General features: G+C 35.0%; 1 protein-coding gene across 5 annotated transcripts in view; it reads right to left on the bottom strand.

Moving 5' to 3' along the window:
- The window catches only part of RBM41 (RNA binding motif protein 41), a 58182-nt gene that overhangs the window by 24453 nt on the left and 21058 nt on the right, over positions 1–12671 (bottom strand). For all 5 annotated transcript variants that reach the window (XM_031040069.2, XM_081808472.1, XM_031040070.2 and 2 more), the window contains one exon: positions 72–475. In XM_031040069.2, coding sequence (XP_030895929.1) covers positions 72–475 — 404 coding nt within the window. The remainder of the gene's footprint in view (positions 1–71; positions 476–12671) is intronic.

Below are 12671 nucleotides of genomic sequence, written 5' to 3'. Positions count from 1 at the left end.
AGTATTAATTTAGGTAGAGGTAAAGAAAAAGGAAAACAACCCATGTTTTTTTTTCTTGGTTTGGCCTATACCTTGTTTGGCTCCCCTGGATTATATGAAGAAAACATAGGAATTTTTCGGATCTCTTCCTCTGACAAACGATTTCTCTGGATCTCATCTTCTGGGACAAATTCTATTGGCTGCGTCAGCTTCTTAGGCCCAGTCCAACACTGCTCAGGTGAATTATCAATAACTTTTGCCACATGGAGACTGGGACCTTTACCCTGTGCTGCCTGTTTTCCCTTGTCCTGGAGTAATGACGGGTTCTCAGCTGTGCCACTATCTCCCACTGATGTAGCTGAGACCAGTGAGTGGGAAGCAAAGGGTTCACCTCTCATAAGTTGGAACTCTTCAAGACGTTTTTTCATTATCATCTCTTGGTAAAAACTTTCCAGGTTGTTCATGGGATCACCTTTGTTCTTCTTTTGGGGTTCATCTAGATCAAGACAAAGAGATAGGGAAGTTCTACAAAGCCTACCAACACAACCTTTGACAAATAAATAAAAATTAAATCTTGGATCTCAGATACAGAAACTCTGCTGGGGCAAGTTTGACAAATGACAATAGTATACAGCTATTTTAATGTAGTGCATCTCAAGCAAGGCTGGAACTATGGTGAAGCAAGTGAGGCACCTCAGGTGCAAAATTTAAGGAGGTACTCACTCTCAGAATCATGCAAGTACATGCACCTAACTGATAAAGACATTAAAAAATGTAACTAGTATGGCATTATCCCACTTGACAAAATTAATAATAATCCTTTTAGTATCATCTACTACGGAGTTCATATTCAAATGGCTCTGATTATCTCAGAGATATCTTTTTACACTTGGCTGTTCAATGCAGAATCTAAACCAGGCTTTGGCTGTTGTATCTTTTAAGTCTCTTCGATTTTAAAACAGTGCCCCTTCTTTTCCACCCCTCCAACTCATTTTTTTCTCCATCCCATTGAATTATTAGAGGAACCACATCATTCGTTCAGAGAACAAATGAAATTTGACTGATTATTCCTCATGTTATTGTTTAACTTGTTCTTCAATCCCCTCTATCTCTTACAAACTGGCAGTTAAAATTAGAGCTATGCTATCTAATATAATAGTCACTGGCCACACACATCTACTTAAATTAATGCTTTAGATGTCAGTTCCCCAATTAAACTAGTCACATTTCAAATGCTCAACAGCCATATGTGGCTAGTGGATACCATAATGGGCAGAATACATAGAAACCATTTACATCATTGTGGAAAGTTGCATTACGATAGTGCTGATCTAGAGGTTTGATTAGATTCAGGTTCAATATTTTAGGCAACAATCATACATAGATAGATGTGTACTTCCTATTACATCATGTCATAAGACACATAATGTTTGGTGGTCCCACTTTAATGACGTTAAAGTTGATCAGCAGATTCAGGTGGTGTTAGTCTGATCCCTCCATTATAAAGTTTTCCCATTCACCTAATGGGTTTTGCATCCATTGATGACCATTGCCTAGATCCGTTAATTTATTAAGAAGTTGCAAAATGGAGCTCCTCTAATTATATTATTTATTTTGAATTTATTAATCCTATTATTTCTTTTGTATTTATTATCTGGAATTCTATAATGAACTTACCGTCAACTATTTGGTTTCCCATATATAGTTCATACAGGAAAGGCAGGAGAAATGCTTGATTTTTTCCCAGTATTTACCAACTATGAGAGTAATGAGTTGGTACCTTAGAAATTTCCAGTGGTGACCAATGATTATTTTTAGTATAATTGTGAGATCATTTTCATATGTTTGATGTGTTTCAATTAAATGTAATATTTATTCTTTTTAGTGGACAAATTATCCTACTTGGGACCAGTAAATCCCTTCAAATTGGCTCCTGTGTTGCTTTCCAGTTTTTTGGCACAGCAAGATGTCACAAGTTCATTTTGAATATTTCCTGACTCAAACCTGATTATCTCTCCAAGGACCCCTGGCTCCTTTTAATGGGAAATAGTATTTAGAAACCACAATGTGTTGCTAGGTGTGTTCATAGCTGTTGAGTTGTTGTTGCTTCTAGGCCTTTTCAGTGGACAAAGCTAGGAAATTCTTTTAAAAGAAAAATAAATCATGAGTTCATACTGGTATTTCCACTTTAAATTTAAGATTACAAGTTTTTTACTCAAACTCCTTGATTTTAGACTTATATCTCTTTTCACATATGCTTAAAATATTGGCTCGATGATATTAACAAAATTATTTATTAGCTTTTTCCTATAACATATTTATAGAATTTTAAAATGTCAGTAACAATACTAATGTAACTATTAATGATAAAACTACTGAATACAGTTTTATATGTCTTTGCAGTTATTTTTGTCCTTAAAATATATCCCATTAGGAATGTACAAATGTTGTTCTAAAGTCACTTTACATAATTGTTTTTTTTCTGTATGGTTATGTTACCAACTTTATTTATAGTTAGGCTCATGTGCTTCAGATTACTTATGAATTTTAGGAATTGATTATTTTCCTTTTTTATTATTTTTTATATTATGCAGAACATTTATATGAGTCTAAAGTGAAAACTGTGTTATACAGTACCTTCACAGAAGTCTCACCTCCATCTCTGTCCCCTTATTCCATTCCTTTCCTTTTCCATAAGTATAATTTTTATTAGGTTTTGACATTATGGTTCCATTATTTCTTTTTTGAAAATATAAGCAGATAGGTGTGCATACACAACACATATATGTGTGTATCTATATAACTCATTATTTACACCCCTTTTCTATATAAAAGGTAACTTACTATAAACACTGTTCTACAACTTACATTTTTACACTTAACAATACATCCTGGAGATAACATATTAACGTGTAGAGCTCTTCCCCTTCCCCTTGATAGCTTCACAGTACTCTACTGTGTGGATGTACTAATTTATTCAACTACTCCCCTACTGAGGCACATTAGTGCTATATCCAGTCTTTTTTGCTTTTATGAATAAGACTTTGACAAACAGCCTTGTGCATACAGGATTTTGTATTTTTCCAGTATGTCTTTGAAACAGATTACAAGAGGTGGCAGTGCTGAGACAAAGGGTAAATGTGTATGTAATTTTTCCTAATATTGTTAAATTCCACTCTGTAGTTGTATTATTCTGCATTTCCACCAGCAAGGTATAAGAATATTTATAGAAGGATTTCTTAAGACCCCAAAAGCATTAACCTAAGGAAAATATTGACAAATTCAATTACATTACAATTTAAAACTTCTGTTCATTAAAAATATCATAAAGAGATAGAAAAGTCATAGAATGGGCAAAGATATTTGCTGCACAAATAAATGGTAAAGAACCATTAAGAAAAGGGGCAGACAATTGAAAATATGCCTCACAAAAGAGCAAATATACATGGCTAATAAATATATGCAAAAATGTTCAACCATATTAGAATTCAGGGAAATGCTAATTAAGAAAGGGTTGGGATATTAATAGAAAACTGCCATACTGGCAAAAAATTAAAGGGGCGCCTGGGTGGCTCAGATGGTTAAGCGTCTGCCTTCGGCTCGGGTCATGATCCCGGGGTCCTGGGATCGAGTCCCGCATCGGGCTCCCTGCTAGGCGGGGAGCCTGCTTCTCCCTCTGCCTCTGCCTCTCTCTCTCTCTCTGACTCTCATGAATAAATAAATAAAACATTAAAAAAAAAAAAACTAATGTGTTTAAAAAAAAAAAATTAAAAAGAACACCAATATCACATGTCAGTGAAATTGTAGAGCAAATGGAACCCTCATACATTGCTGGTAGGACTGTGCACCCATAGTGCAAATCACTATAACATTATCTACTGATGTTGAATATATGCTGGTAATATGACCAATCAGTTCCACTCCTACATATATACCCTAGAGAAGCTTAGGCATATGTGTACCAGGATAAAATCATAATAATGTTTAGATCAGTACTATTTATAGTAGCCTGATACTGGCAAAAATATAAATGTCCATCTAAGAATCAATTATAAAATTGTAGTCAGTTTATATAATGAAATACTATATTCTAACGAAAGTCAACAAATTTCAGCTATATATGACCAAGTGGATAAATATTCTAATGTATACATTCTAGGTTCTTGGGCTATATCAGTAAATAAAACAAAGATCCCTATCTTCATAGAGTTCAGTGAATTATACAGTATGTCAGAAGGTTATGAGTGCTATGAAAAGAAATATAGCAGTGTAATGGGTGATTGGAAGTGCTAGGGGGTTGTAGTAGTGGTAGTTGCAATTTTAATGTTGGTCTTGGTAAGTCTCATTGAGAAAGTGACATTTGAGAGATATGACTTAAAGAAAGTGAGGGAATCTATCATGCTGATATTAGAGTGAGGGCCCCAAAGTGGGGACTGTCTCAAAAAATTTAAAAAGTCTGAAATCATACAAACTATCTGACCACAATGGAATTACATTAGAGATCCACTGCTAGAAGAATTCTGAGAAAACACAAATATTTAGAAACTAAACAATACACTTCTAAATAGCTCATAGGTCAAAGAACTCACAAAGGAAATTTAAAATATATTGTCAACTAAATGAAGAGGAAAACACAGCATATCTAAATTTATAGATGTAACTAAAACAATGTTAAGAGAGAAATCTGCAGTTTTAAACACGTATATCAGAAAAGAAGAATGCTTTTAAACCTATAATCTGAGCTTCCAAACTAAGGAAACTAGAAAAAGAGCAAACTAAACACAAAGCAAGGAAAAAGAAGAAAATAATAAAGATTGAGGAATAAATCAGTGCAAGAGAAAACAGAAAAATAGAGAAAAATCAATGAAACCAAAAGCCGATTCTTTGAAAAGTTTAACAAAATGGCAAACCCTTAGCTAGACCAACCACAAAAATAAGAGAGAAGACAAAAATGACTAAAATCAAGAATTAAAGATGGGGCATCATTACTGACACTACAGAAATGGAAATGATTATAAGGGATTACTATAAATAACTTTAGGCCAACAAATTAGAAAGTTTAGATGAATGGACAAATTCATAGAAAGATACAGATTACCAAGCAGACTCAAAAATAAAGAGAATAGCTGAATAAACCTATAATAAGTAAATCAGTTGAGTCAGTAATCAACAGTCTACCCACAAAGAAAAGTCCAATTCCAGATGTCTTTATTGGTAAATTCTATCAAATATTTAAAGAAATAATATATCAATCATGCACAAACACTCTCAGAAAATAGAGGAGGGAATCTTTTCCAACTTATTCTATGATGTCAATACTATACTGAAACCAAAGCTAAACAAAGACATCACAAACGAAGAAAACACAAATATCCCTCATGAACAGACACAAAAATCCTTAACAAAATATTAACAAGTCTGCCTAATTCAGCAATATATAGAAATGATGATACACATATAAGTGGAATTTATCCCAGAAATGAAAGATTGGTTTATTATCTAAAAAAAACCAATGAATATAATACATCATATTGATAGATTAAAACATTAAACCACATGATCACTATAGGGGAGTGTAGCAAAAGCATTAAACAAAATCCAACACCCATTCATGATTTAAAAAAAAAAAAACTTCAATTAAGTAGGAATAGAAGGGAACAACTTCAGCCTGCATTTGTTAGACTGAATGACACCCCAAAAATGTCCACATCCTAATTCCTGGAATCTATGAAAATGTTACATGGCAAAAGAGACTCTACAGATGTGATTAAATTACAGATCTTGAGTTAGGGAGATTATCCTGGATTATGCTGGTGGGTCCAATATAATCAAGATGGAGGCAGAAGGGTCAGAGACAGAGTAGTAGATGTAGTAATGGAAGTAGAGGTTGCTGTAATGTGAGGAAAGGGCCATGAGCCAAGGAATTACAGGTGGATTCTAGACACTGGAAAAGGCTCCCCTAGAGAACTCTAGAAGGAAGGCAACCCTATGGACAACTGATTTTACAACTTCTGACCTCTAGAACTGTAAGAGAAGAAATCAGTTGCTTTAAGCCACTAAGTTTATAATAATTAGTTATAGCACCCACAGGAAAGTAATGTACTATAATGCTAAAGATCATGTACAAAAAACCTAGAGCTAAGATCATAGTTTATCGTTAAAAACTGAATGTTTTCCCCCTAAGACTGGGAACAAGGCAAGGATGCTTGCTCTCACCACTTCTATTTGACACTGTACTGAAGGATCTAGACAGTGCAAGGAGACAAAAAAAAAAAAAAAGAAAAAAAGAAAAAGAAAAAGATATACAAATTGGAAAGAAAGAAGTAAAACTGCCTTATTCATAGGCAACATAACTGTCTATGTAGAAAATCCCAAGGTATCCACAATAAAGCTACTAGAATAAAAAAATTACAAGATCAAGAATGCAAGATAGATATACAATAATCAACTGTATTTCTATGGACATGTATGTAACAATCAGAAAATGAAATAAAACAATTTTGTTCACAAGAGCATCAGAATGAAAAAACATTTAAGAATTAGTAAAAATATAGTATTTGTAAACTTAAAACTATACAACATTGCTGAAATAAATTACAGAAGAGCTAAATAAAGGAAGAGACATTCCATGTTCATGGATTAGAATATTCAATATTATTAAAATGGCAGTTTTCCCCAAGTTGAATTATAGATTCAATACAATCCTTACCAAATATCAGCAGGCTTTTTTATAGAAAAACTGACAAGCTGCTTCTAAAATTTACATGGAAATACAAAGGGCCTAGAATAACCAAAACTATTTTGAAAAACAGGAATGAAGTTGGAGGAATTACACTACCTGATTTCAAAACTTATATAAAGATAAAGACATTCAGAGTATAAGGATAGGTGCATACATCAATGGAACCAAAACAAGTGTCCTGAAATAAACCCTTACATTTATCGTCAATTGATTTTCCAGAAAGGTGCCAAAACAATTCAATGGGGGAAATAATAGTCTTTACAATAAATAGCGCTGGGACAGTTGGATATGCATATTTAAAAATATGAACTTAGAATCTTTATCTCTCACACAAAAATGAACTCAAAACAGATAACAGATCTAATTGTAAGAGCTAAAACTATACATATTCTAGAAGAAAACACAGGAGAATATCTTTCTGACCTTGAGTTCAGCAACAGTTTCTTAGATATGATACCAAAAGGAAAAAATCGATAAATGGAACTTCATTAAAATTAAAAACTTTTGTCCTTCAAAAGACACCATTAAGAAAATAAAAAGGCAAGCTACAGACTGGAAGAAAATATTTGCAAATCATATAACTTATAAAATACTTGTATTCAGAATATGTAAAGAACTCTTACCACTCAATACTAAGAAAACAACCCCATCAAAAAATGGGTAAAAGACTTGAATAGACACTTCATCAAACAAGACATAAGAAAGGCTGAGAAACACATGAAAAATATTCATGAATATTTGTTATTATAGAAATTAAAATTAAAGCCACAATGAGATATTAGTACACACCCACTAGTATGGCTGTTAAAAAAAAAAGGGGGAATAACAAGCATTGGCAAGGATGTAAAGAAGTAGGAATGCTCACACATCACTGAAGAGAAAGTAAAATGATGTAACCACATTGGAAAACAGTTTGGCAGTTCCTCAAACAGTTATACAGAGTTACCATATGACCTAGAAACTCCACTCACTCAAGAGAAATGAAAACATATCTACTCAAAAACTTGGACATGAATGTTCGTAGTATTATTCACAGTAGCCAAAAATTGGAAACAACCCAAATGCCATCAGCAGTGAAAAAAGATAAAGAAAATGCAGTATATATCTATAGAATGGAAAATTATTTAGTAATAAAAAGGAATGAACTGCTGATACAGGCTACAACATGAACGAACTTTGCAAACACGTTACCTGAAACAAGCCAAATACCAAAGATCCCATATTGTTAAGATTCCATTTATATGAAACACCTAGATACAAGTTTATAGAGAGAGAAAGCTTGGGGTAGGCGTGGGAGTGATCTACTGCAAATACGCTCATGGGAATTTTGCAGAGTGATGGAAATGTCCTAAGATGGGATTGTATTGATGATTGCATAAGTCAATAAATTTACTAAAAATCACCTAACTGAACACTAACAATAGGTGAATTTTACCACATATAAATTACATACCTCAATGAAGTTGTTGAAAAATCAAGAAAAAAACTATTCGGTCTCACAAAATGTTAGAACAGAAAATAGGAAAAATATATTAAAAGACATTAAAGAATAATTAAATGAATGAGAAGATATAGCATATTCACCTTTGAAGAGCTGAAGATTCATACTGTAAATATGTCAATTGTCCTCAATTCATTTAAATACTCAATGGAATCTCAGTCGAAATCATGTAAGAGAAAGGGTGTGTGTGTGTATGTGTGTGTGTGTGTGTGTGTGTAACTTGACAAGCTGATTCTAAAATTTCCATGGAAAAGCAAAGTATCAAACGTAGACAAAACACTTTTGAAGAAGAACAAGGTGGAAGGAATTGTTTTTTTATTGTATCAAGACATTAAAAAGCTAAACTGTCACACTGGTTCTAATATACTGATAGCCAAAAAGACCAAAAGAACAAAAGAGAGAACCCATAAAAACACCCACGCATACGTGAACACCTGACAGATGACAGAGCTAGCAATACAACAACAGTGCAGGGACATTTCCAAAATATAGTGTTGGGATAGAGGGTTATTTATATGGTAAAAAACAAAACAAAACAAAACCTGAAATCCTACTTTATACCATATACAGAAATCAATTCCAGGTGGATCAAAGACTTAAATGGGAAAGGCAAAAACATAAAGCCTTCAGAATAAAGAACAGTATCTTCCTGAGCTCATGTAGGGAAGGATTCATTAATCAAAGCGCAAAAATCACAAAGTAGAAAGAAAAATTAATAGATTTTATTACATACAAATGAAGAACTTTTATTCATCAAAAGACACCGTAAAGGGAATGAAATGATAAGCCACAAAATGGGAATAGGCATTTTCAGCACATATAGCCAACAAAAAGCAAGTATCCACAATAATAAAGAACTTGTACAAATTTATAAGAAATGCATGTAAGATGAGAGACGAAATTTGGAGATAGAATATTCAGGACATATAACCACAACACTTTCCTACTAGCTCCCTCTTGTCTGTAGCACTACTGAAGGTAAGTAGTGATCATTGAGATCTGCCATATCCCAGGGTTTGGGGGCTGAGCTACTGCTTCGATACATGCCTAAAGTGACCTCTGAACCAAGACTGCAACTGGACACAGATATAAACAGATGGAAAGATATTCAGGTAACATTTGCTAAACGGGCAAGAGAACTGAATAGCCATTTCACAAAGGAGGTTATCCAAATGGTCAATTATGTGTGAGAGGGTTTCCAACCTCATTAGATATCAAGGGAAGGAAGTTAAAACCACAATGAAACAAACAAAACAAATTGGACTTAGATTCCTGAAAAATATCAATGCCTGCAAGACAGAAAGACAGAGAGACAGACACACACACAGAAAAACTGTTATAAAGCAAACTAAATGCAATATGTGATCCCTGACTCATCCTGGATTTAAAATTGAGAAATCTAATTAGAAACTGTGTATTAGATAGTATGTGTAACAATGCTAAATATCTTAAGAGTGATCATAATACTATGATTATACAGGCGAATGTCTATGTTCTTAGAAGATACATAAGGAAGTATTTAAGAGTAAAACTTCTTGGGGCACCTGGGTGGCTCAGTCGTTAAGCGTCTGCCTTCGGCTCAAGTCATGATCCCAGGGTCCTGGGATCGAGCCTCACATCGGGCTCTGCTCAGCGGGAAGCCTGCTTCTCCCTCTCCCACTCCCCCTGCTAGTGTTCCCTCTCTCTCTGTCTCTCTGTCAAAATAAATAAATAAAATCTTAAAAAAAAAGAGTAAAACTTCTTAATGTCTGAAATTTACTTTGAAATTGTTTAGCAATACACAAACCACACACACATTCTAGTGTAGAGGAAATCAGAGGTATAGCAAATGTGGCAAAATGCCAGTAGTTGGTAAATGTACGTGAAGGGTGTGGGTGTTCTATTCTTTCAATTTTTCTCCATGTTCGAAATTTTTCAAAATAGAAGGTTGAGGAAAACAAGACTTTACTAGACCCTAGACAAATAAGAAGTAATATAAATGAATGCTAGTTATTAAGAAAGGGAAAAGATAATATACCGAAATGCAAGTAAATACCCATTAGATTGGAGTCCGACAATACCCAGTGTGGACAAAGATATGGAGCAACCTGAACCTTCTTCACACATGGTTGGTGGGTTTTTAACTTGGGACAATCCCTTCACAAAAGAGGTAACATCTATAAAGTTGAACAGGTTGGAATTCTTCACCCCTCCAATTCCACTCCTAGGTATATATCCTGAGAAACTCCTGCACATGTGTCCCAGGATACATTTACAAAAATGATCACAGTAGCAGGACTGATACTTACAGCTCCCCCAAGTGGAAACAACCCATATGTCCAACTACAGTAAAATGGATAAATAAATGTCAATATGTCCATATAAAGGAATACTATACTACAGTGAAAGTGAATGAACTATGGCTATACATTGTAATATGGCTGAATGTCACAAATATAACAGTAGGTAGAAAAGGAAGACCCAATAGAATACATACAGTACAATTCTTTGATATAATGCCTAAAAACAAGTAGAACTAACCACTGTCTAATGATGTATGTATGGGTGGTAAAAATATAAAGAAAAGCAAAGAAATTATTATTATTTTTAAAGATTTTTATTTATTTATTTAACAGAGAGAGAGATAGAGCACAAGCAGGCAGAGCAGCAGACAGAGGGAGAGGGAGAAGCAGGCTCTCTGCTGAGCAGGGAGCCCGATGAGGGGCTCGATCCCAGACCCTGGGATCATGACCTGAGCCGAAGGCAGCCGCTTAACCGACTGAGCCACCCAGGAGCCCCAAAGCAAAGAAATTATTATCACAAGTCAGGACAGTGGTTATATCTGGTAGGCAGGGAGATGTGATTTCTGAAGAGCATACAAGGACTTCTGGAGTATCGGCAACGTTTGATTTCTTGACTCGACTGACTGTATGTGTTAAGTACTCTCTGGCATGATCTTTATTAAAAATATTTTTTTAGGGGTGCCTGGGTGGTTCAGTCAGTTAAGCGTCTGCCTTTGGCTCAGGTCATGATCCCAGGGTCCTGGGATTGAGCCCTATGTTGGGCTCCCTGCTCAGCAGGGAGCCTACTTCCCCCTCTCCCTCTACTGCTCCCCCTGCTTGTGCTCTCTCTGTCAAATAAATTTTAAAAAATCTTAAAAAAATTTTTTTTAAAAAGTGAGTAGGACATAAGGAGATAACTCAGTATACTGGCTTGAATAGTATCCACCCAAAATTCATGTCCATCCAGAACCTCAGAATGTAACCTTATTTGGAAATAGCATATTTGCAGATACAGTTAGGTAAGATGAGGTCATACTGGATTAGAGTGGGCCCTAAATCCAACGACTGGTGTCTTTTTAAGAAGGCCACGTGGAAACACAGACACACAGACATACATGTCACATAATGGTAGAAGCAGAGATTGGAGTGATGTATGTACAAGGCAAGGATAGCCAGCAACCACTAGAAGCTAGGAGAGAGGCACGGAACAGATTCCTCCTCAGAGTCTCCAGAAGAACCAATCCTGTCAATATCTAGATTTGAACTTCTAGCCTCCAGAACTGTGAGAGAATAAATTTCTGTTGTTTTAAGTCACCTAGTTTATGGTACTTTGTTACAGCAGCCCTAGGGAATTAATACAGATTTTGTACTGGGAAATGGGGTGCTGCTATATCAAATACCTAAAAATGTATTTGTTTTGGAATGTATTTGGCTTTGGAAATGGGCAGTAGGTAGAGGCTGGAAGAATTTTTGAATTGCTTCACAGCAAAAGGTTGGTTACCTTGAAGAGACTGTTGGTAGAAATATGAGTGTAAATAGCAGTTCTGGTGAGTGCTCAGAAGCAAAGAGGACAGTAGAGAAAGCTTCTATCATCTTAGAGAATATATATATCATCATGAATAGAATACTGCTAGAGATACGAACATTAGAAAATATACTTATGGTGAGGCATTAGAAGGAAATGATGAACATGTTATTGGATGCTGGAAGAAAGGCAATCTTTGTCATCAAGTGGCAGAAACTTGGCTGAATGGAGTTTTGCTGTTGGGTGGGCTTAACTTATAAGTGGATATTTAGCTAAGGAGATTTCCCAGCAAAGTGTGGAAGATGCAGCCTGATTTCTCTTTGGTGCTTACAATAAAATGAAGAGAAAAGAGAGATAAATTGAGGAAGGATCTGTGAAAAAAGAAACCAGGACTTGATGATCTAGGGAATTCTCAGTGTATCTAAACAATGTGCTCTGGAAACAGGGCCAATGGTGTGGCTGGACAGACTTTCACTGAAGAGATTAGGTGTGTGACTCATGGATGCAATCAACCATCTCAGCAGAAGCCAAGAAGAAAGGAGGGATTATCCAGAAAGGACCTGTGGAAAACCCTTATAACTGATTATATGGGTCTCTTGACAGGCATGAGGCCAACAAGGTTTTTTTTTTTAAAGATTTTATTTATTTATTTGAGAGAGAGAG

The sequence above is a fragment of the Leptonychotes weddellii genome, chromosome X (genome assembly GCF_054177405.1).
Source record: "Leptonychotes weddellii isolate Sample4059 chromosome X, ASM5417740v2, whole genome shotgun sequence".
In the NCBI taxonomy this organism is placed as follows: Eukaryota; Metazoa; Chordata; class Mammalia; order Carnivora; family Phocidae; genus Leptonychotes; species Leptonychotes weddellii.
Note: the sequence above shows the minus strand (reverse complement) of the source record. Positions and strands in the feature narration are given on the sequence as shown.